This window comes from Glandiceps talaboti, chromosome 2 (genome assembly GCF_964340395.1).
Source record: "Glandiceps talaboti chromosome 2, keGlaTala1.1, whole genome shotgun sequence".
In the NCBI taxonomy this organism is placed as follows: Eukaryota; Metazoa; Hemichordata; class Enteropneusta; family Spengelidae; genus Glandiceps; species Glandiceps talaboti.
This window is the reverse complement of record NC_135550.1, coordinates 22,100,503-22,127,500: the sequence shown is the minus strand read 5'-3', so window position 1 is coordinate 22,127,500 and position 26,998 is coordinate 22,100,503. Positions and strand designations below refer to the sequence as shown.

The 26,998-nt window shown below is 34.6% G+C and overlaps 2 protein-coding genes across 2 annotated transcripts in view; both read left to right on the top strand.

The window, feature by feature from the left end:
- The first annotated feature begins 1,824 nt into the window (after positions 1–1,824).
- Positions 1,825–12,357, top strand: LOC144445562 (UPF0764 protein C16orf89 homolog). Its single transcript, XM_078135171.1, has 7 exons — positions 1,825–2,023; positions 3,863–4,123; positions 4,487–4,653; positions 6,814–6,973; positions 8,626–8,842; positions 10,111–10,184; positions 12,056–12,357. Exons 1-7 carry the CDS (start codon positions 1,825–1,827, stop codon positions 12,355–12,357), a joined length of 1,380 nt encoding a protein of 459 aa, XP_077991297.1.
- A 9,828-nt stretch (positions 12,358–22,185) lies between these two features.
- Positions 22,186–26,998, top strand: part of LOC144447006 (protein PALS1-like) — a 49,499-nt gene continuing 44,686 nt past the window's right edge. Inside the window, exon 1 of the mRNA XM_078136872.1 lies at positions 22,186–22,438. The gene's annotated coding sequence lies outside the window, so the exon portion shown is untranslated. The remainder of the gene's footprint in view (positions 22,439–26,998) is intronic.

The window sequence follows — 26,998 nt, the reverse complement described above, 5'->3', positions numbered from 1 at the left end:
TTTGATGATGTAGTTGATGTTTACTAGTTAGAACATTTTGTGAAGATGTTGATGGTTTAAAGTGGCCATATGGATGAGAATTTGGTATTTATTTTGGATTTTTATTTGATAAAACAGCTTCACTATGTTTTTCTACTTGAAAAAATAATGTGAAATAACATATACTAAGTCCATGTTCACATCTCAATAAACGGCAAAACATTAAACAATGTGTAAAATGTGTGTTATTGTACGTACAATAACAAACTTTTTGCACTTTTTGCATCATTTTGCAATGTATTGAGTTATGAACATGGACTTGGTATATGTTATTTCACATTATTTTTTCAAGTAGAAAAACATAGTGAAGCTGTTTTATCAAATAAAAATCCAAAATAAATACCAAATTCTCATCCATATGGCCACTTTAATGAGATATGAACAGAGAGTGCTATGCTTTCAAATTATCATCATTCTGAAATTTAAAAAATGATTTTAAAAAACATAAACTGAGAGTAAGCCACTCACACTTATTATTTTTGTCTTTGTATGTCCAATCATCAATGCCTATATAGTTATATGTGTACTACTTGCAAGTAATTGTTGAGTTTCTTTATCTGAGTAAACATTGCAGAATCATCCTTTAACAATTTGTCGTTGTCAACAGTTCTTTTTGTAACCTAGATAACATGGGGAGGGTAACCTAGATAACATGGGGGAGGGTAACCTAGATAACATGGGGGAGGGTAACCTAGATAACATGGGGGAGGGTAACGTATTACAGTAAACGTGTAAAAACAGATCAGTATTTTGTTATGATGCATGCAGTAAAAGTAATTCTTTTGTTTTGTCTAAAAAAAAGAGACTGACCTAGTGAATATATGATGTGTCTGTCTGCTTGCCTGCCTGCCTCCCTCTCTGTCTCTCTGTCTCTATCTGCCTATATGCATGTAGATAAGGCCTAAAATTTAAAAAAAAAAAGTCGTTTGGTTCTTGTTACCTGACCCCACCTAGTTTTTCACACTGATCCTAAACTTTTTTACATATTTGAGAATAAAATAATAAAATTGCAAAAATTGTGAAGTCTCGCAAGAAATAGTGGATGCAAATTTGTCCGAATTAGGGCAAAAAAAAAGTTATTTTGGGCCAAAAAACTTTTGAAACATTGGTCAGATTGACTTGACATTTGGTTAGAAGCATTCTTAAAGTGTCAAGATGAAGAATTAATCTAAACAAAAAGACTCAAAAGTTGAATTAATTGATTGTTGATGGCCTCACTCATGTCTGATCTGCCAGACCATGGAGGTATTATACTAGGGGAAATCTCCCCTAATACCTCCATGGTCTACCATACTCCATGATATATTTGGTTTGTTATGAAATTAATATATTTAGCTGTTACTTCCCTGTACTCCTAGATACACAAGGGTAGACATTTTGTGTGTAATGTCTGGGTCCAGACAAAAATCAAAAGAAACTAATAAACTAAATCAAATCAAATTAATTCAAATTAAATTACAATAGTCTCTATCTCGCCGGAGGGGGTTTCTTCTAATTCCCTCTCTCTGACCCAGTTTTCTGTCTGTCCACCTATCCATCATCTATGAATCTAGCTATCCATCCATCCATCCATCCAACGCAACATGAAAAAGAAAATAAATTACTTCAAGAACTTGATAGCAACGACCTTCTGACCGACAGATGTTATTACAGTCATTAGTCAAAGTAGTTGTTTATTTATATATTTCCGTTCACCGGCCTATCCTTAGACAACAATAAATAAACATTCCTCACCGTAGATGACCTCTCGTGTCAAGACGCGAACTTTGACCTCAACGTAATGTAATGGCGATACGTATGACTTTGACATGCGTTATGTTGATACTACTTCAGTGTTTATTATTGATGTTTCAAGTCACAGAAGAGAAGTCAGATACCACTGTGTATACAGTCCTACATGCCGTGGATAAGATAGTACAATATTATGACTCGGAGTACATGAACATGAATTTGGATGGAACGTACGGTCTACGGGTAGTGGAAGGTAAGGGCGAGATTTTGTGTAATGTTGCTGTGCTATAAACTTCGCATTAAAAATCGATATAATAATGGAACACATTACATGTAAGTGGATGGAAATAGTCAATGTTTATCCGCATCAACAGAACCATTTGCACGCAGGCCGTCATTGTCTGTGTACCACCGACGTATATATAGTATTATAGTTGCTGAATATACAGTTGTGAGAGTAAGTTTTGTTTGGTTTGGTTTTGTGACGCTCACGCAATCATGTCATGTCAGGATTCGATGTAGTATAACTGCCATTCTTTTCTTTCTCCAGCACCTTTCCTGTCATTTTACACAAGTAAATCCTTTACCTAGCAACAAGACAAACATCACTTGGTTCTTTGACCTAGTTCTTTTTCATAAAGAGGGGTGCATTCGTCTATCATGTATAGTCATTTTATCAAGCCAGAAAATGAATATAAATACGTCCTCTTACAAAGTTTTGTTAGTGAGCTACTGGCAAATGCAAAATCATTCCTAGCAATATGTAATGAACCAGTCGAAGAATATAAAATTAACTAAGAAATGCAAGAAAACCATCCAGGAATAGTATCGGGTTTGTATGCACTCAAGAATAACTATTATTTTTAGTGCAAACTACAGAATAATATTTTAACTTAAAAGCTAAGAAAGAAAATGTAACCCTACAATAATTGTGGCTAGTAAGATGGGCACAAGAGAAAGATCCCACCAATGTAAGTTTTATCACTTTAACACTTCTTCCAGAATTTAATTGTTATACAAATAATATTCAGATTTGTAAGTTTTTCAATATATTCTTACCGAGTGTAATATTATTAACTTAAAACTGTATTGAGGTAATGTTTAATCAAGTGACAGGGCATGACGTCTCATTAGCTCTGTTAGAGCTATTTGCAATGTCCTTCACTATTGTAACTTTAGTGTCTATAAGTATGTTTATTATTCATACATTAGTGGAATATAAGGCGATACAATACAATACAATGATTAATATTGTTTATTTTTAAATGTGAATATATCAGTGAAATTTAGAGTTCTGTTGTCTGTCTCATTTTCTGATGACTAAAGATGTCATTGATTTTTTATATGCCGTTTGTAAAATAATTGTTACAATATGTATTGATATATAAAGTAGATTTATTGTTTGGTAAAAAGATCTGTTCTGTTAAAGTCATACAAGTTGTTTAGATATTATTAACTGGTAGCTATAGAAATTATATTTATGTTGGAAAATATGTGGCATGAAATAGTTTCCAGAAATGTTGACAGGAAATCAACATATTGATGACATAGGTAGAAATTAGGGGTTATTGTTGCTTTCCTTGACAACTGTGTTGTTGTCAGGGTGATATTGATTGATACCATGGCAACCATTATTAACATTCAATACATTCTTTATATGTAGTAATGGCAATCATTCTTGGGAATGGGAAGGGTTCAGTCACCTTAAAGATGGTTGTAACATAGATTATTCCTGTTTTTCTCAACGTTGTAGGGGGTTTTTTTACAAACAAGTACATTGTACCCCTTTGTAGAAGGAGGATTATCATGATACTTTTGCAATGGTTAGAGGGAAAGCATTGAATTAAATATACTGGTAAAAATAAATACTCGTGAATTTTGTTGAAATAAAATTTAATCTGAAAATAACATCATATATTATGATTGATGGCAGTATGCAATGTGAAGTGAACTTTCCATCTGTCTTGGGCTAAAAGTGGAATAAAGAATTCAAGTTGTTGACTATTTAGCCTCTGTACCACTGACTAAACATTATCAATCATTCCCCAATACATGTGCTCTCTACTAATCTCTCTATTCGTTCACTATCCAGGTCAAAGTTCAGTGTTGCTAGATGAATATGGTAAAGGTTTACTTCAAGATGTACCTACAACTATTGTGGAAAATCTCCAAAAAATACAAAGTGAAAGTAAAACTATTGCTGATAAAACCTTACCATATATAGAAAAGAAAGATGTCAAATATTATAACAATCTATCACCTCTGATGAAGTCACCATGGAGAGTGTTTCTACCTCATAAAAAGTTAAATGATGTTTTGGTATCGTCAGTAAAGACTGAGGACAGGACTCAAGGTAACACCAAAGTCTTTGTAAATTGTTTTCTAGCAGCCTAGTTTTGATGGATATTTCACATTTTTACCCAAATTTATGGAATTATTTAATAAGTAGGTAAATGTGAACTTGGTAACCATGACAATGACAGTAAATTCTTATCAGTGAAATAACCTACAACCCTGATGATGATGATGATGATGATGATGATGACAACAATGGTGGTGGCAGTGACGGCAATCATGACGACAACGACAATGATAATGATTGACCAAGAAAGTCAAAAACTAAGATGTAGTAATTTAATGCATATCTATCAAACAATAAATCTTGTGGTTATGAATTTTTTTTTATATTTAATGACATCAGTTTTTGTTTGTACAGATTTAGATGAGCATGCCAGTGATCGTTGTATGTCAAAGTTACTAGGAACTGATGAGGTAGACCCACCATGTACAATTACACCTGAATGTTGGACAATAATGACCCGCCCTAACCAGAAGATGTATGCACTCACTCATCAGGTTTTATATTTTTCTATTGGTTATCAAGTAAGTATATTGGTTATATCTACACAGTGTACCTGACATTTCTCATTTTACAACTTTTCTCTTTCTATAATGGGGTCATGATGGGCGAATGGTTAGCGTGACTGGCTTGGAATCAGCAGGTTGCAGGTTCGAGGCCCGTCGCTGCCCTTTGTTTCTGCATGGCTAAAGTCCTTGGGCAAGATTTGAACCATGATTGTGCCTTTGTCAACCCAGCTGTATAATTTGGGACCTGGTAGGATAGAAGTTGCAATGTGAATGCTTTAATCCTATGCACTTAAGTTATAGTAGTTGCAATGGATTGTATGTTCCCCAGGGAGTTGAGGAAGTATAAAGGGCTGTTGTGCTGCCATTGATCCTTGCCAGGGATAATAATTGTGAGCGCCTTGAGCTCTCCCGAGGAAAGGTGCATTTTAAATCCACATTATTATTAGTATTACATGTATTATTATTATAGTGCAGCTTTGCATAGTTTTTCCAACTTTGATGTAAACAGTTGAAATTCTGTAAGCCTAGATATTTTCACCAATGGTAAATTTAAGCAATAACCCCCGCCGAAGGCGGGTATACACGAGATTTTGGTACAATTCGCGACATATAGCACGAGCCGAATGGCGAGTGCTATATGGAGCGAATTGTACCAAATTCGAGTGTATACCCGCCTTCGGAGGGGGTTATTGCTATTATATTATATCAAAATATGTGTCTACTTCTTCTAAATGTGATTCTGTGGTTATTTATATGCCTGAAAAGGCGAATTCGCACGTACAGAAAAAGGTAGTCGGTAATAAATCGTCGGGAACGAGCATATTTTGATGAGTGGATACGTTCATGTCGCCCATACACACACACACACTGCATGAACACAAACCATACACTGCATTGCATTGCATTGCATTGATAAATTACTTTATTTACATCATATAATGCATAACGAAAACACGTTGAAAACTAGAAACGAAGAAAACGGGGCAAGAGGTCAAAGAAAGTAACAATTTTGTTTGGATATTTACATAAGAACAATACAATCTTGTACACTGCTAAAAATAGATGTCTCGGCGTTGAATCAGTTGAATCGGAGAAAGCTCGTGACAGTAAATCAGAGACGCGACGTTACACAGTCTACTTTAATTTAATGGTTAACAAATTGAACATTGACTGAACCTGAAAATGTACATTTTTAAAATAATCCTGACACACTTGACTGATGGTTAAAAGTTAAATTCATGGTGTTGCTTGATTCAACGAGAGCAGGACGCTGAGACGGCTCGTTGCATGGGAGAACTTGTACCTTATCAGCCATGGCCGCCAGTGATGTTGAAGCCACTGATCTATCGTTGCTTTCGATCGCAAGGTCATCAGTGGAATTATTTGGACTACTGTAACCCAAACTATTGTACAGGATACCTGACACACCTTTACTCTGAGGAAGTGTTAACTTATTGGTATAAGAACGAACACATTCAGCTTGTATGTACTATTCATATGCTAGTTTAGGGGCCCATTTTACCACTGCCAGCCGTGGTAAAATGGGATTTTACCACAGTTATTATCCAATCAGAATGGCGCATAGTAGCATGATATAATATAATTCACGATTTACAATCTTCAACCAGGTTTCAAAAACCTTACAGCCTGATAAAACTACTGAGTACCTTACAGCCTAATAAAACTAATGTTTACAAATGTGTAAGCCTGGTATACAATATTGAAGTACATGCAAAAGAATGCATTTTAGCCACTATTTAATTTCACTTTTGTTATCCAATAAAATAAGTGAAAGTAAGTCTTTATTGTAAAGTTCCATGTTTACTGTAAATTATGCTTTGTTAATGTTATACTGTGAGTTGACGTTTCTGTTTGAATAGGATTTCTCTAATATACATTAATTTGTTGAGAGGGGTTATGTGTCCTCAGTGACCATAGAGACAGTACCAATTATGACCTACAAAATCTTTTTAGGCATTTCCATGGATTTGTGTTTAACTTACCTTCCCCACTATTAGGAGTAGGCAGATGATAATACAATTTAAAAACTGTTGATTTCATCAAAAAAATTTCAAATCTAATTTTTAGGGAAATGAAATAAAATTTTTGCCATAGTTTTGATTTTTTTACTTCAGTGTAGGTTACATTTCTTGTTGTGTCTGTCATTGTTTTCAGATGAAATGTAGCAAATCTTTTGATGTAGTCGCTAAAAGGAAAGGAATGGGAAGTGTAAGACAAATCCAGGATATGATGTGTGGTGCAATACTACAAGAAGTTAGAGAGACAGCAAACATGGGTTACCCTAGCAACCTGGAAGATTTATTTATGGAGCAAGGTAAGTATATTGGGAATGGGATAGTAACATTAAAACAAATCAGATAATTCTAAATAGTTTTCAAACTTTCTGAATTAAAATGTGCAAGTTGTAATTTGATAAATTAGGTACAAATACAAACAGTGTATAAAAAGCTAAAATAGAAGGTTTACATGTTCCAGAAATAAAAAGGCCATGGGCTAACTCTGTGAATGTACACCCAATATTTCTTATAAACTAATCAGCCTGAAAGTGTTGGAAAGTGTTATTGTCTGACAACAAGTAATGTTTATATGTACTAAAAGTCAGATAGGTATCCTTTGATCAGATGAATTGTAATATATATATATGCCAATATTCTGTTGATTTTGTTGATTACTGAAATAAACTACATTAATCTAATCTAAATGACAAATTCACCCTGAAACTTCTGGAAAATGACTCTATTAAAGATTCCTACAATCACCTGGAAATTTCAGTGACTTCTATTTTCATGAACACAAAGGCTATTATACACTGTAAGGTCACTTTATTGCATTTGTTGTGACTTGTATAATGTACTTTTAATAACAAATGTATGTGATTCTTTGAAATCTCACTATCACACCATTCACTTCTTGCACAGTCACACTTTGACCACCTAGGTAAGTCATAAAAACACTGCAAACGATCAGCTGATACTACAACAGACTTCAACAGGTTAGAAGTTTAGGAGGCAAAAATATGTAACCTGTGAATGGGTTCATAGATTTATAAGAGACTAAAAGGAGGATTGGTTTATTTACACTGAAAACCACATGCATTTTGTACAAACAATCAATATTTCACTTGCCACATTTAACTCCCACCCACCCATAAAAAAAATATTAACTCTATGATAAGCCATTAGTTCTTAGTAAATTGCCATTTCAAATCATCACAATCATTTCACTAAATAATAAAATGAATGAAACCCTACTTTTATCAGGAGAAAATGAAAGTTATTTAGATATTGTATTGTACTCAGTATGTGTCCTGAAACCATGTAGGTTTACAGAGCACTTACATTTATGAGTTTTACATGTAATATACTGCTTCTGTCCTAAATATTCTGGATATGATTGCATATGCCTCCGAGCTCTTTTATAAACATTCCATAAATACAAACCTGTATACCTAATACCTACAACCTGACAGTATGACTGCATAAAGTAACCTTGGATTTAAGACTCCACTCCCTGTCTTTAAAGGTCTTTAGGATTAGTACTCTAGCTAAATATACATCAAACACACAAAAACTGAATAAGCTACAAAATAGTTACATAACCGCTGTCTTTGTCAGAAAGATGTTCAAAGAAGTAATGATGGTTTTATTTTGTTATTGTTCCATCCATTTTGTATTGTCTGTGTATGGATTACATGCATGATCATTAAAATACACATACCATGACAAGAAATCCCAGACAAATATGTTAGGAATGCCTTTCACTTTCAGTATTTCCCTCAGAACTCAAACTTGTTTCAGTGTACTTTGATGTTAAAATCACTACAAATATATGTCGTACATTACTATTTTTTGCAAAAAAAATTAGAATGATGGAAAAATTGCACTGATTCACAAAAATAAGAATGTGTGATTTTTTAATCTACTACTTTCTAAAAATATACTTAATGTAGATTTCGTTGTATTTCAGTGTTTATTGGTGCATCATTAGGATATGTAGATTTCGTCAATCTAGAATGGCTTGAGAAAATCCTTTCCTGGCAGTTTCCAAATGGTTGCTATGGGGACATAGAAAGAAAAAAAGATATTGCACAACTATTTGAAGGGCTTGATGCCAGCAGTGAAGACAATGAGAAGGGTAGAATTGATGGACTCAAAATAGAACACATTAAAGATGCACAAAGAAGGTAATAAAATTACTATTTTAATATGTAAAATATATGTGTTTATTGTCTGTCGTTTTCAGATTTTTAGCACAACTGAACTAAGGTTCAGTGTGCTCATGGGCAACGAATGGCCGAGTTTGGTGTGAGAAGGGATAATTCAATGGGAAAAAAGGAAAAGCAATGTGAAATAACAAAGGATAGAGTAATTTAACTTGGAGGTAGGAGATAGAATGTACCTCCATACCCAGTACAGGGTCAATCACAAGCAGAGCTAGCTGTAGCTCTCACTGTAGCTTTCACTCTGTACATGAAGTTATATTCACAACATGATCAGGGATATGCAAATTAGGGCGAAAAATCTCAATTTTGATCAAAAACTTATATCTTGAAAACTACATTATGTATGGGGTTGAAACTTGGTGTGGGTGTTTTTGGAGGTGTTATTCTGTAGTTATTGTTCAAAACATTTTGACGAGACTGGCCCTAGCAACCATGGCCATGCCCTTGGCAACAGTGAAATGATGATGCATATTACAAAGATAACATCAAGGATGGGTAGGTAAGTGAATAAAGATGCCAAAAATGTATGCAAATATGCCTAGCAACAAGACCACACCCATAGTAACACCCAAATGATGGTGTATATCATAAGAATAATAACAGGGATTGATAGGCAAGCAAATGAACATTCAAAAAATGTATGTAAATATACCTGGCAACAAGACCATGCCCATAGGCCCTAGCAACAGCCAAATGGTGATGTATATGTCAAAGATAACAACAGGCATGGGTAGGCACGTGAATAAAGATTCAAAAAATGTAAGCGAATATGTTTAGCAACAAGACCATGCCCATAGCAACAGCGACGCTATTTTTGAATTTTAATATTGTCATCACTTTTCAGAAATGTCACATGTAGGAAGGTTTTTTGTTTTGTTATTATTTTTCACCTATAGGATAAATGCAGATGTCTGGTTAAAACAATTAGATGTGATTTAAGTTGAAATTGTTTAGATTCCTGTTTTTGTTATAAACATTTAAAGTAATGATGAAAATGATGTCAAAATATTTAATTATGTACTAATTATTTCACAAAATAATCCCAACAAGTTAACAGACTTACCTCCAATGTCAAGTAGGATACAAGAGTTGTAAAACAGGTGCTGTTTGCAGAATGTCCATTTGTATTGTTTGAATACTGCTATGTAAAAGTTGTATATTTATCAAAATGTGGACTTCCTTGCATTCAAAATCTCTAAACATATAATATCAATCTTATTGCCTTGTAGGAAGCCGAGAGCTGTTGATATTATCAGTGAACCATTCCAGTCAAGAAAATTACAAAGAACACAACACTTGAATGGTGAGTGACAAGCAGATTGTGTGTGACTTGAATACTTACATGTATACATCAAGTCTAAAATGAACATGAGATGTGACAGAAAATGACAGGAACGTGTGCAGGTTTCTTTGAAAACCTTTGTTTACCAATCACATTGTATCAGTGAGAGAAAGGTAATGAAGGGGTAGTCATGACCCAGAATTACAATTATTGCAGCTGTGATCTAGAGATGCCTGTAATATGTCTGTGAAAGGTAGTCATATTGTCCTATATAATATGACTAACTTTCACAGCCATAAACAAACTGATAAAAGCATCGTATGAATCTACATCAGAGGCACCCACTGTTGTTTTGTATCAATGTACATGTATATCAGTTTATCAAACTACATGTATATCAATGTATATCAAACTTTGATATACATTGATATACAAAGAGAACACTTTTCAGCACCTTCAAAGACAATTTTTTTAATCATCCACTGCTAATAAAAAAACACATACATTCTGATCAGAGGCATCCAAGTCTGTACCAGTACACAAACAAAGGTGTCAGTGTTTTAGATGTCAAAATTGTAAAAGGATTAGACAAACAAGTAGAGGACATGGAGCCGATTGTATAAATAATGCAAACACATTAATAACTAACAAGTATTCATCCAAGGTCTTGTAGATGTATACTGTTATTTCATGAATATTATCAATAGGGAAGTGACTACATGTATTGAATATGTAGACTACATTGTTCATGGCATGGACTCTGGGATTTGAGTTAATCATATGATTTGCCCAAAACATTCCAGAATTCTTAGAAGCTCTTTATTGTAAATGATCCCATACTGTATGATAAAAATAAAGTCAGTGTTCCAGAGAATTAAAAGTGCAGTCAAGGAGATAACACAGGGCCAGTTGTATAAATAATACAAACACATTTAAATAACTTGTATACACCTCCAAGGTTTTATAGATATATATATATGTACTGACATTTCATGAATTTTATCATCTCGGGTAAATGACCTGATTGAATTTTGTTTATCTGAGGGAATATAAATTAAACCTATGGCCTGTTGAATCTGAAATGTTCAAAAAACTTGATGAGATAAATTGTATATTTGAATTTCATCATTTTTACCAAATATTTATAATGCTATTTTAATATCTAACATTTTGAGATTGTAAATATAAAATGGTGATAAATTAAAAGACAAGGAAATAAATGATGTGGCTTTACTATCAAGTTCTGGTGAATAGATTCATTCTGACGTGCAAGATATTCTTTAGTCATACCAGTAGTATCGATATCAATGTGATTCTGACTATAATGTAATATTGAGTGTAGTGTTCTTCACAACACTGTCATCATCCATGTTGTTCTGAATGTAATTCACACAAAGTATTAAAGCTCCACAGCATTTTAAGTCTGGTCAGCCAAATTTTCAAATGGTATGTTTTATATGAAATTATTGACAACATCTCTAAACCGAAGGTTAGCTATTCTTTCACTGCGTTAAGGGAAATAAAATCTCCTGGAGCATAAACATTGAATTCAGGCTGACAAGTAAAAATTGTAGGTTAACAAAGAATCATCACCACCACCACCACCACCACCACCACCACCATCATCATCATCATCACCATCGCCGCCATCATCATCACCATCATCATCATCACCATCATCATCATCATCATTATCATCATCATCATCACCATTAGGTCAAGTTAACTCAGTCACTTTTGACAATTTTTCTCCATTGATCTTTTCATTGCATGATTGTTGGTAAGTCGCGTCAATTTATACCAGAGTGTCAACAAAGATTGTCACAGGAAAAACAGCTAAAAATTCGTAATATTTATCGTCTGTATGTAAAAAGTGATTTATTTGTTTTCAGATGGCTGTGAGGCACACAAGACAGCTGTAGCCGCTGGAGCTGTAGTAGTACATCTGAGATACTTCATTAACCCTGGTCCACCTGGACGTCAAGCAATGCTTCAACAGTCACCAAGAATGAATCAAGACATGGTACACAATGGAGAACTTCAAAGCATGTCCACTGGTCCTTCACTCAGTAATTTTACAATGTTTTTAGTTGTACTTTCCATCCTACTTGGAGCAGGTTTAGTCGTCAGGCAATTTTTTAATCAAAGGAGGATAACTTTTAGACAAAGTTACTTCAAAACTACAACAGCTTAGACCTACATATAGATGGGAGGGACAATTATAAAGGGGGGGGGGGTGTAAAGTAGAAATGGGGAGGTTATAATGCAGAAATGGGAGGGGTTATAATGTAGAAATGGGAGGGGTTATAATGTAGAAATGGAAGGGGTTATAATGTAGTAATGGGGGTTATAATGTAGATATGGGAAGGGTTATAATGTAGAAATGGGGAGGTTTTATAATGTAGAAATGGGAGGGGTTATAATGTAGAAATGGGAGGGGTTGTAATGTAGAAACGAGAGAGGTGATTATGAATTACAAATAGGAGGGTTAAGATTACAAATTGGAGGGGTTATAAAGTAGACATTGGATGGTTTAGAAATTGTATATGGGTGGTGTTATAAAATGAATTATAGATTTCTGAATACACCAATTACAAATGTGGCTGTATGTATGTACATTGAAATAGCATAAAGTGAGATACCAAAATTCTTGCTCATGCTAATCCAATAGGCTGCATCCGCATACGACCAGATTTGTAATAGGTGTATTCTATTTAAAATATGAATGTCTCTCAATGTTTTGTGTGTTATTCAGTTACTATTATGAACTGTCCTTGATTACAGTTTGTGTTATTGTATCTTCCTCATATTGTACTATGCACATCAATGCCTTTGCAGTAAGTAGGTGGAAGTATGTTCCATTATCACAAAACAATATGAATGCATAAAAAGCCTGACCAGAGTTCTAGCCCTACCCCAACCCACAGTCCCTCTATCACACCCATCACCATTTATCTGTGCACTAAAAGCTGTGCAAAGATGTCAGAGATTGTAGCAGCCAGATTTACAATGATTTTATAATAAAAGTTTGCCATTTTGATAACGCAGTGTTTAATCTATGTACTGAAGTCAGACATTTCTATCAATGCAATTTGTTATTTTTATTGTATTTTTATATAGACTAATTGTAACTCAGGTCATGCCACAGACTTCTTGCTTCTCTGTCTCCACACTGTTGTCAGGTCGTACTTTTCTATAACATTTGGTAGGAGTTTTTAAAACAGACAAAACATTTACTCTGAATTCTTTGTTTTTAGTTTAATTAAAAATATTGTACCAAATCACAGCAGGTTAGGTCAGTGAACATATTTTACGATCTTGATATATAGTTTGTGAGTGTTTACAATCATAGTTTTGTATAAAGCTTCAAAAAACTTGGATATATACCCAGAGGGTCCTATTCTTTTTTCGTGGCATATTTAATGTAGTGATCCATGCCAGGATAACACAACTCATTTGCATCCTGTCAATTCAACTCAACTATTTACATATTGAAATCACTTAGCATATTATAATCAGCAAAGAGGCTACATATCACAATAAACATATCAACCAAAGACAATAAGATTATAGTAATATTCTCAAAAAAAAAACATTAAGCCAAATGGAAAATGACTAGATGCCCTTAGAACAATTGTCATGGCAGCTGTACTGTAGAAATAAATTGTTCATGTTGTCGAATTCACAACAACCTGATAAATTTTTATTGGTAAAAAATGTCAGTATTGTGGACTTTCTGTGTACAAATGATGAGCAAATGTAAATTCCTGCAATATGAGTACCACAAGTATGCCGTCCTTGGCCTGAGGAGGCTGTGAAAGCACACACACACACACACACACACACACACACACACACACACACACACACACACACAAACACAAACACACACACACACACACACACAAACAGTCATAAACTTATTGAGTTTGTTCATCACTATTGCCTGTACTTACGAATTACATGTATTTGCCATTTTCTGTAAATTTCTTGCCAAAATATTATCGTGCAGATTGTCTTAATATTTCAAAAGATAAATATTTTGTTTTGTATTGATTGTTCCTTATTTTTGTAAATAAATGAACAAGAAAAGTCTCCCAAAATCGCACAGTAAAAAAGACTTCTGTTGGTATATATGTTGTTTTATAGTGTTATTCATGTGTGTGTTGTGTCTGTGTATCTGTTTCTTTGGCTAGTTTGTTAATTAGTTAGTCTAGTTAGTTTGTTTGTTTGTTTGTTTGTTTGTTTGTTTGTTTGTATGCTTTATTTTATCAATAATTCTGTAACTACAAATAAAATATTGATTTATATGAAATGTCAGACTGTGTTGCCCAGTGTCCACAATCTACTACTCTTTCACAAACATTACTGCATACATTGAGACTTTGAACCCAAAATAGTTATTAGGACTTTTATTTTATTTTTATTTTATTTACACAAACCTGTTACTTTCCATCCATATTTAGAAAATAACATGTTTATTAATGTAATCATTTCACTATAAAACATTTACAAAAATTGTAATTTAATGTATTATTAAACAAAATAGAGACAAACTTGTAAAGTCGACTCTCTTAACAGTCAAGTGACATCATGGTCATTTTGTACACACACACACACACACACACAACGTTGTCATTTCCTTCAAAAATCCCACCTTCGTCAAGCCAGAATGGTGTCCATAAAGATTACAGAAAGACGTCAGGTCCATTGAGTTCATCATTTAGTTGATCTAGCTTAGCTTGAGCCTCCATTGTCAACTTATGTTCAACCCCAAAAGCTTTCCTATATTCTGTAAAAATAAATCAGACATTTCAAGTTTTTGCAGAACACCGTGGATATATTATTTTATGATTTACCAAAAGCTCCCCATTTATGTAAAATATATCTGCCAGACACTAGAACATAACAAATGCAAAGTTGTCATGGTATGTATGCAAGATATCTGTGTCAAAGACCTATGACATGTTACCATACGACAGGGTACCTCGCAGTCATTTATAATATACCCAAAGATGCCAAATTCTGTGAAATGTGACAACTAGGCCCCACTGGCTATGCTATACAAGTACTGACCTTTTACAATACCCTGTAAGATTGGTTTGGTTTCTTTCTTAATCTGAAGGATGATGGGAAATGGAAGCTCAACGGTGATAGACTCCCACTCCTTCCTGATGACAGAGAGATGATGTCGGTCCTGTTAATAAAGCAGTATCATATGATAGAAAAATCGTTGCAATTTACGTGGTTCTAGAAATCAAATGAAAGTCAATGTGACCCTCATTTCGATCGAAATGGTATAGCTTCATTGTTTTTGGGAGCGCTGGTAAGTCAATGTCCAGAGTTGGAAGGTATTCCTATTCTTGGTGTTACAGTCTAAAACCATGTAAGACAAAGATTGCCATTTATGACGTAACAAATATTGTAAGGTTCTTGATTTATAATTTTAGACAAAAATCCACAGGTGGTTTTACCCGTTTTTTGTCTTTGATATGCAGTTGTATGCAGTTGTTTCGCGATTTATTTCTTCATTTGAAATAGCAATATTATAAAAACTATAAACTTATATCTGCCAAGTTATCGATGCCAAATTTACATATAAACCGACGAAATACTTGTAACAAGGTATCGGAGTTTGGCAAACTCCACAATCCTATAAAGACAAATAAACAAACTACAGTTTTGTTTAGCATTTAGGATAGCAGACGTGTCTGACGTGTACCTATCAATTCTCAGTGCTACTACTGCAGCTGGTCATTGTTCTCGTCTCCCTGGCAACGCAATTACACCAAGCTGACGTAAAGGGTTTATACTGCTACGACGTTGATAAGATCCACCAAGTTAACACCTATGTACAGTATACAAGAAATGTTTCATTTTTTATCGTGTTTTTATCTTGGTATTTCGTTATGTATCGTCTTACAGTTACCTTTGCAAAATTCCTCAGGGGAGTCACTTTGTCTCTAGTCTTTATCTGCCACTTTCTCAATCCAGTCACCATACCAGCTTGAGCTGTAACATCTGCCCAGACAGGACATGGTTAACAATCAAGTATAAATATATTTATTTTGCTGACGCTGACGCCAAACCTTAACAACCTCAACGTACATCTTTCACTTCCGTGTTTTCAACTCCAACGTCAGTTTCACACAATAAAGCGTATAGTATTCTGACACATTGTCATCCCACGACAAATCAATCATATTTCAATTTCCTATGAATCGGAAATCTGGGAATATTAATTTCCACATTTTCATGTACTCGTAGAAAGTATAAAAAATCCTTATATAAATATGATAATGTATACCTCGGTTATATTGTTGAATTGAGGTAGGAATGTGACGAGGCATTGGAGTCATTTGTTATTTATTTAATCGTAAGTTTTTTTTACTTTCCGATGTGGATATGTAAGTAACTGGAAACGAAATGTTTCGTGTGCATGTATCTGACATAATTTCCATGAGTAGGGTGAAACGTTACCTATGAAAGGTAGATTTGTATTGTTTGATGGCAATCTCACGGGTCCTTACTTTTTAGAGCTGCTGACACAGTCCCTTCTCTTAGAGATGTTGCTGTGCTAGGTGTCGACCGTGAAGTAGTCTTACCATCGTCACTGCTGGACTGGAAAAAAAATTTGCAATCTTATATTAGCGATAAAATGAGACCCACTTTTCAACAAAATCACACACAGGTGCAAAAGAAACAATCGCTGCCAACTATGTTCGTCAAAAAAAATTACTTTTAAAGAATGGTATACATGTACTGACTCAAAGTTCAATGGATAGTACCAGTTATATATCGGGTGATAACCATATAATCTAAATACATAATCTACACAATATACGTACCTTTGTTTGTTCTTCGGTATCTGAAACTAATAAATGAAATTAAAGAGAATAAAAGAAGGTGAGTGTAAAAGTAAACTTTACACGCATAAAGCAGGACATAGAGTTTGAGAACATAAACCAAATCTATTACAGTTTTGTGGTGATCATATCACATTATGTATACATCGTATGTAAAGGAAAGGAATAGGTACAGTCGCAGCAACTGTCATGACATTGTCGCTTTCATGCGGAAGAACTTCTGACAATGCTTGATAGGTATCTGTATGTAACGACAGTCCCATCGTGTCAACACGTATTTGCACGTACCATGGGTATATATAAACAAACAAAGAAATTTAAAATGTTACAAAAATAACATACACGTAAGACCAGTGTGCATTCTTATCAGTTCCACTTGTTTTCCTTTCGATTATGTCATTCACAATACGTGTTTCATTAAATCTTTAATGTCATGACGTTAACGCTTTTATCTGAAAGGTGATAAGTGTGTTATTCCATTGTTTCTAGAAATAAACTTACGTCATTACGTATTCCAATTCAACTTAGTTTTATTACAATGTTATCTTACAGAACACCTTCACTAACAACACAAAGAATATACCAAAGAATATACCACAAATTATAAACACATGTAACATAAAATACCAACACTGCACTGAACAAAGACAACAGGATGGCGTCATAACTAATGTGACGTCACCCACATATCATTAGTTTCTATAAGAATTCGTATGACTACAGTTTTCCCATTCATTCTAATGCACCTTTCTCACCTGTTTCCTGACTGGGTGTGTCTTCACATGGTTGTATTCTTGAGACATTCACATCCTCTGCAATCCCTGTAGTCACCATCGAGGGCAGCACGTCACTTATGACAGTTGCCGTGGTAACAGCAGGTGCCGTAGGTTCACCACTGAAATCGATTGCAAAATGATAACAGTATTTTTTTTACGAAGAATTTAAATTAAAACACTAGAAACAAATAAAGGTTACTAAGATCGAGGTAAACGTCATTCTTTCAGGTTCAAAATTATTCCTCACCTGTCTTCACTTTTCATCGACAAGTTTACCTGTGTGCACTTTTCACACGAGTCCCGAGGCTCATCGCTCTCAGGGTTTGAAGAAGACTCAGGGGTTGAAATCTGGATAGTTCAGACAACAAGACAAGAGATCATGTTGAGTTCATATGAGGACAGCAATTGTATTCAGTACACTACGCGTTAATATGGTCAATCTTTGTGAACGACTGATAAGAACCACCACCTCTTGGGCGAACAGTACAAGAGATAAGTATCGCTAATAAGTGACTAGTTTAGCATTCTATAAGCTTATTTTGATGCATCTCAGATACATTTTGTTGATAAAGATGTCTTTGTGTCGATATAGTATTCAAAGACATGATTACACTGACATGATTACGGTTTATTTGTATAAGATTTAAGCTCAAATCACTAAAAGAAAGTGATTTTAAATACTACAAGTTGGCCACATCGATTTCCAAATCATGATGTTGTTATTGATCCTGGTTTTACTCAGCAAAGTGAGCTTCCCTGAAATTAAAATGATGAAATGTGCAGTTCAAAAGAGAAACTATTGTAATAGGTTTGCAACTACTGTTTTAATATGTATCCTGGTTACTTATACACACAAGCGTACGCTTTGACGTGGGAAATTCATATCACTGGGAATTCACTGAGAATTCCGACCATGGAAGTACCAACGTCACCCACAATTCTACGGTTTTACAAAATAGCAGTGAAGGAACGCTTACATGTATAAATAATACTACGGAATTTTAACGACAGAATTATTTGACAACTACCTGATGATCATCCTCCGTTGGGGGAACATTATTAATCCATGATTTCACCCTTTCTCTCTTGGAACGATGAGATGTTGACGACTCACTGGAATATTATTAGGAGTACTAGTTATAAAAAAATATACATAATAAGGTAGAAATTGTAAAAGAACACCGTAGGCTTATGATAGCCTAAAATATTACAATACATTTTTTAGAACAATAATCATTTCACAATCTCATTACTTTGTTAGGCTACTTGAGAATTGTGTGTTTATGGTATGCTGTTGCAGGTAATATTTGTATAGTTTTTAAAGGTGTGAATCAGTATTAAAACGTTAACAATATAAAAACAACATTAACAGTCGCCATTCGGTTGTCTTTTATTCTGAAAATGTACAAGTTCTATTTGCCTTCATAGCGTAGATCTCAACCTCTAATTCCTCGCATTTATACATGTCTTATAAGTAGTTGAAAACAAGGAATATTTCTATATATGATTCATGTCTGGACCGGTTCGTACATTTCTCACCTTTTATCGAATTTTTCAAGCCTGTTTGTGCTGAGATCTCCATTCCTGATAGAAGTAACAGTGGGGGCTAAAGGCGGTTGTGACGTCGTTTCGTGCGAGTCGTGAGATGCCTTTGGTGATACAGTTTTGTCTTCATTGCTACCGTTTATAGACATCCCTTTTCTAACGTATATCCAGACGTTTCGTAGAATATAAATGTACTATAACTTTTTTTGAGTGAACATACAGATAGCACACGGAGGACTTGATCAACTCTGTTGTTGCATGCAATCATAAATCAATATCATTCATGCAGAAAGGGACAGAACCACAGTCAGAATTTGGGTTGCTTTCTTGCCTGCATTCATGACGCAGATGTATATTCAATGAACGTTGCCGTTAGAATCTGTGTCACGATACGGCTGTTCGAAATGTGCACGTGCACGTGAAGGTGTACTTAGCATGTACACAGAAATGCCCTCTTCAAGTTGATTTTTATGAAATTATCTATTCATTCTTATTTGTCAATTTTTCAAGCTTTATTTGTATTTATTAAAATGCACCCAAGTGTAAGTACTGGTTCCACAGTCACCAATATGTCGGCACAGTACCAATATAACTTTACTTTTTTTCCACAATGCGTGCAACGGTTCATTTTATTTTAAATTTTTAAATGAACGCGCATGGTGCGTAAATATTCTACAAGAACAATTTGGAATATGTGAAAGTATTACGCGGAAGAAAAAGAATTATAAAAAATATTTGACTGAATATTATAGCAGTGAATGAGCACACCTGAGAAGAAAAAAAAACGAGGATGTCGAAGAAACCGTATCAATATCTTAAAGGTTACAGAAGAGTATCGAGTAATCCTCAGTAATCCCAAATTTGTAATTCACTAAGCGAACGTTCTTATGACAAGGCTCAATGCCTATGGCAACCATACTATTTTTTTTATATCTTAGATTCTCAAGAATTGCCCGCCACCTAGTAACCCAAGTGGGTTGTTGTTTTGTCTTTTTAATCCATGGAGCGCTTAACACACCTGTATGAGAGAACTGATACGTTTCTAAAATCCACTGAGACACTTTTGTGGGGAAAGGAGGTGCACTATATACGTGATTTTGAACACAGATTATGTATTTTCATTGCTGATACATTAAAACAAAATTCTGTACACCTCAAGTTTAAGATCTGTTCAAGCATAGGCAAACAAAAAATGTAATGAGTGTATTTGAGTAGAACTTACAAAAATTGTGGTATAAGCTTAAGTTTAGCCTGCATATCTTATTTTCTTATAAACTCTCCTGATAGGGCACGTCGTGTTCTATATACCTGTGAAAAACTAAGATTGGCGCCGCAGTGCAGTCCTAGCGGTGGGATTTTCGTGAAAAAAGATACTTTGGTCGATAAACATCAAGGGCAATGCGACATTTGCACGAAGGGGTGTGCTGCTGGTGCATAAGTAGTCTTGCTGCTAGACGTTCGGGCTTTCTTTCGATACTATAAGCGAACGAAGTTCGCAGTGAGGGCTTGCCATCCTCGATAGCGATGTTCGGTCGTGTGTCGTATTGTATCGGAAGAACATCCGAGGTCTAGCAGATAGACTAGTGCATAAGTAGTGGATTTGTATCTCAGCTAGAATATTTACATGCCCTAATAAAACATGGAAAATTGTTTTATCTTACACAATGAAGGAATGATCTCCTCTTAATATACCCCATGCTTAGACACAATCTACACCGTTTTAATTTTTTTTATACATTTCCTATTCAGCAGAATGGACATTAACATATACTTGTATTTGTTTATGTTTTGAAATCATAACCAGTTTTGTTGTTAATTATGAATAAACTTACTTCTATATTTTATTGTGATATCAGGGCAATCACAGCTCAAAAATCTTGCATATATAAATAATACCACGGTCAAGCAGACTTTGTCTGTGGTCAATCCAGGGAGAGTATCTCAATATATTTCTTTGCCTATGTATTTTGTCAAATAATCTTGATCTGTTTGTTAATTTATGCGAGGCTATTTGGTGACTCCAGACAGATCATTTGACACCTTGAATGAGATTTCCTTGACAAGCGATAGCCCGGAGATGATTGTTGGACAAAGGGGAAAGGTTGAATGTGTTACCAAGCTGTGTTTTTTTCAATTGTATGTGGCCCATGGATGAATTTCGCTTTCAACCCCCGCACTCGCATCCCCTCACATACATAGCTATTTCATAAAAGACAATAAAAACACGCACATTTCACTGAAACATTTTGATTGGTATTTTTTTTTAGAAATCCCATCGACTTCAGCCACTCTAGTAAGCATCGCATTAGACTAACTATTAAAGAGTTTTAACTCATGTACGAAGTAAAATAGACAAACTTGAAATAAAATTGGATAAGGAATGACTTGATTTTTCTGTAACTATGGTCGTCAGAAAATTAAGTAAGAGCAGTGCGATGTGGTGCAATGTTACTACATTCGATTGTATTAAAAACTGAGTACACTACCGTGAAGCTACGAAATGATGACGGCCCAGATTTACACTATAAACAGTGTTCAAAATATAAAATTTGCCAATGATGAATATCTTAAAGTGTATTATATCAATCAGATAATACTTTTAAAGTCCCCCCATAATATACAGAACAGAGTAGTATTGATGTATGTGTGAACCTGCGTTCCCCAACTTTACCCTCGTACTCGACAGTGATACTCAGATGCAGAGATCATATTCAGATGATAGTCCAATGACCTGGTTTGGAACTGGGGCAGGATGGCTATTGGAACAGCTATAACCTGAACCAATCAAAATCTTTGATTTGGCTGTTCTGTTTTAGCACCACACCCTCACTTTTAGAGACCACGTATCATCTGTAGATCAAGTTTGTGTGATTTATGGCGTACTTCTCGTACGATTGTGATCTATTTTAACCGTATTAGCAATCCCCTATTTTAAACCGAGACTTGAAGAGCTAACAGATAGATTTGACTTGCCTTGGGATACCATTACCTGTTCGCAAGCGAGGAATCGAGAACGGTTTCCAATTTATTTTGGAGTGTAGTACTCCAGTTGAGCTACCCGCCATTTTGAAAATTACGTACACAAAAGGTAAGAGATTTCTACATTCCTCTGGAAAAGTCACCAAAGTCCTGTGGCACTGGGTGGGGTATTTTCCCCTTCCGATTACATTGACACTTAACTGTGACCGTCCCAAAACAGTGCTGTAGTTTTCTCACTCGACAGGTCACCCAGGTAAAGGGAAACCCTACCTGATTTTGGCGATCGTCTGGGCGACACCGTGGGGAAACACCCCATATAAACGATAAACGCCGATCTGACGACAATTAATCGCGTTTTGGTGTCGTGAGTGTAGGTATGGTTTGGTGTATTCAAAAGTCAGAATTAGTTTAAAATGACATCCAGATAGTTTAATTTTATGTTTATCATCGTTTCAATGGTCAATCTTCAGGTGTTGAATGTGAATTTTCCACCCAACACGGGAGGCTATCAGTATGCACCCAGCGGGTGTAGACAACACCGCTCCACCACACCACAATCCACAGTCATGAATCGGGTACACTTTCAAAAGTTCAACTTCCTAAATTTTGCAGTATAGAGTTTTACTGCACTTTATTAAAGTAAGTGTGAAATGTTTGACAGAACAATACTAAACGAGAACCCGGAAGAGTGTTGACGATTGTTTGATATGATACATCAAGTATGTACACCACCGCACCCCTACTGCGTTGATACACATACCACCTGTTAGATTATTTACCAGCATGTGTCTTTGAAATATTTACCGATATGACTTAACAAATGTTTGTACCATTAAAAATATGTCTTGCAACTTGTTGACTACTAGGACAAATATGATATTTGTCTAATAATGATTATATACATGGAGAATTATACACATTTTAGTCAGGAGATATATGTGTGTTTGGTTGGCACTACTGCCTAGGTATCATGACTGGCTTGTTACACTTCCTGCAGATCTTGTAAATTGTATTACAAGTCCCAACTGTTAGGTAGACGGATTAGTGTGTAAACACCCAGAATAGAAACGTGTTCTGTCTCCAAGGATTGACCAGAACTTGTTTTATCAGAACCAATACATGTACTAGACTCTGTCCTAATTACAATTCTGGCCAACATGTCAATGACCTCTTTCCAGATACAAATTGGGAAAGTTTATAAAATTTACCAGATATGATGTGCTTTTATAATAAGGTTTTAAATTAGAGTTGTCAGAATTTGCAGTTCCTTTTCTTTAAAAAGTTAAACATCAAAATACCACTTTGTTCATATAAATTTCACCACTACATCATGTATGTCAGGATTGTCAGTACTGGTGCAGGGCTTGATATGCAATGGACAGATTGCCATAGTAGACATTTAAATTGTTATAAAATGTCAACATGTCACTCATAAACTCTCAATTTTTTTCCTTTATTGTTTTAAGAATGACTGAGTCATATTATACTGACTTTGATCATCAGCTGCAGGTGAGAAGCAGATATCTATTAGATTGGGTCAAAGTTGAATCTGATGTATATAAGTTCAGGGAAGGTTATGACATAATCATATATTCTGAGTGATAATTGAGATAGGAATCACCAATCAATTTATGGAATGTTATTCCTTCTGTTGCAACATGGAATCAAACTTGTACCAACAGAAATGTCAGTCTCTTTTTTCAGTACAAGTCATGGCATAGAGGTGTTAATTGGCTTTGAAAGTGCTAGTAATTTGATAAGTGATTACATTGCCTCAGTTTATGTGTTACAGTATTGTTTACAACACACTAGTTTTATGGACTTTTTTTACTTCTTCAGTTACTCATACCCTCCTACTGGTTAATTAAGTGGATATACTTGTAAAAGATTCATATCAAAATTGAAGTGTTTGTGAGGAAGCTTCCAAGGTGACCAAAACATGAAAAGACACTTTTGTGACAAAATCATTGAAATGGTACAGAAGTACAACATTAACAAAGCATTGCAGAAAAAGAAAATAAAAGTCAACTATGTGGAAGATAGTAGACCTAAATTTTGTTTTGGTTAATGTTTTATAAATAGGCATAAATAGGTTAAAACAACTACTCAGAAACTTGTTCCAACTACCAATTCCTTCACCTGTATCATTCTGTTTTCTGATGAACAAGAGAAACAGTGTGATAAATATCAGGTGTTTGGTACTCCTACCCTGTTAACTTATTTTGAAATAGACAGTGATGGGGTGTTTCCTGTTCCCTTTTCCAGTCATCTGCCATTCTAGATAAAGTAACCTTTGCTTGTATATATGGTGTACTTGCATACATTCTAGTCTGTTAAAATGTACTGATGAGGTAATGTGGTAACATAACAAAAGAACCAACAGGTATGGCAGGCATGATTGTTGTACTTCAAAAGGCACTGAATTTAAAGTACGCCATGTATGGATGTTACACTCCATGACTTGTGAAGTATGGGTCTGCCTTGAGGCTAAAGATGGTTGATATACCAGTGAAAAAACATTCATTTAAGATAGCCTGATAACCTTATTTCAGATGGTACATTTATAACTGTTGATAACACTATCACACTGAATGAATACAAATGTAGTGCATTGTTTTTGTGAGTGTATAAATAGATAAAATTTACCCTAGTCCTCCATATGTTTTATTTGTGTTCCCCACCAACTTTTGTGGTAAGTATAGGAAACTGTAAATTTTGCCAAATTTATTTCTTTTGCTGAGGGAAATTTTATATATAAGAAAACCAATGTTGTATTTGTATATAGCATGGTTTATGACATTTTATTGTATGAATGGACCCAGTACGCAGACCAGTAGGAGTTTAGTTGTATATTATATTAAACTTTTTTTGATATATTTTAGACTGTAAATAGGTAAAATATAATGGCACAACACAATTAGGGTAACTTTGACCACATTTCCTTTCAGACTATTATCAGAGTTATCTGTGAAAAATACTAACTACATTATATCATTAATATGAATCTCTTGAGACATGTATACATTTGGTAGACCATTATATTTATGGAAGTTGTATGTTGAGCTATGGGACATCACACACCCTTTCAAATTTCACTAAGTAGTCTTATAAAACGTAAGTCCCATTCAAAGTAGAAAAACATGGAAAATCATTGTCACTCTACAGTCCGGAATTGTTTCTTTTAGAGCACTATTAAAAGTAATGAACTGTTGAAGTATGTGAGCTACCTGAAGCATTGTTTGCCTTTGCATTCCAAGGAACATTGTCATCATATTGTATTTCTCTGCTGTGCCATTGTTAGTTGTTGACTCCAGTATTGTTGATTTGCAGACACATGGGTCATTGGATGTGTGCCACCATCCCCTGTGACGCTCAAAATGCAATGGTGGATAAAAAGTACCTCAGTCATTTTAACATTGTGTGCTTTGATGATTTCCTTCCACTGTATCGTAGAAAGGAAAACTGCCAAGTTTGTTTGTGTATGTGTTTGTTTATCACAGCTATGTACATGTATAACAAAGTTGTAAAGAAACCCAAGAAATGTAACAATGGCATTTCTTTGACCTACTGTATGTATGTGAGCTCAGGCACTGTTACAAAAGTTTAAAAAACAACTATTGTTATTCATGCAATGAAAAGTAGTGGAATAGTCGGTTATAGTTGACAACATTTGAGAGTATCTGATTCTCCATCTCGCTATAAGACAGCATAAATCTGTTACAATGTCATTGAAAACTACTTACAGCTGTATTTTGAGCAAGTAGGCATCTATTACCTATACAAACAGTTCTTGTATTTCAAGTAAAGCTTCATTTAGCACATGTCCTGAATGTGTCAATTTCAAACAATAATCTGTCCTGTTATGTAATTAGTAAAATGATTGATTAATTCTATATTTTAAGCACACACACACACAAAATGTATTCACTGTAGATTATTAATTACCATATGATGAATTACATATACAGCAAAGATGGTGAAATCTGGCGAATTTGACTTGATTTGTACATTGTTTTTACTTAGAATTTATAAAACCTCTAACTGGAGATGTGAAATTTAGTCAAATTTACAGTTTCTACATTAAATGTTGAAGGGAAACCTTGGTTCTAACTTAAAGATGGAGTGGGAATAGGGATGCCAACCTTTTCAACTACAGGAAGTTTTATCAGAACAAATAATATTTGAGGCACTGATTAAGTAAATATGTGAATTTCAATCTAAAACACATTCAACTGAAATCATTCTGGAGAGAAACATTAATCAGAACAAATCAAGCCTGAATAGCAGAGTATTGATTTATACAAAGTTTATCTCCTTATATGTATGTTACATATAACTCTTTATCTAAATCATGTGATATACTTTAAGCCTAGTATGGATATTTTTGGTAATAAGATAATCACTTTGTAGATTGTGTAATCTAACTGATTGTACAACAAAGAGCATGAGATCTAATACAGAGATATAATCTCTATTCCAAAGTACAAAAGACATTTTATATTTGTGGTTTTAATCAAACATAGTATTTTCAAAACATAGCCATAGCAATAGCAGAGTGGTATTTTTAAATTCCTTCCCCCTACAAAAAATACCTTCCCCCTACAAAAAATAAATCAGAAAAAAAACTGGAAAAAAAAGAGTTGCATTGTACATTTGTTCAACAATACTA

What these genes read in the sequence shown, in the direction of transcription:
- LOC144445562 (XM_078135171.1), top strand. Translation starts at nt 1,825, where the DNA reads ATGGCGATACGTATGACTTTGACATGCGTTATGTTGATACTACTTCAG. An exon ending in GACTGAGGACAGGACTCAAG is followed by an intron (nt 4,124 to 4,486) that starts GTAACACCAAAG and finishes TTGTTTGTACAG; the next exon opens with ATTTAGATGAGCATGCCAGT. An exon ending in AAGAACACAACACTTGAATG is followed by an intron (nt 10,185 to 12,055) that starts GTGAGTGACAAG and finishes ATTTGTTTTCAG; the next exon opens with ATGGCTGTGAGGCACACAAG.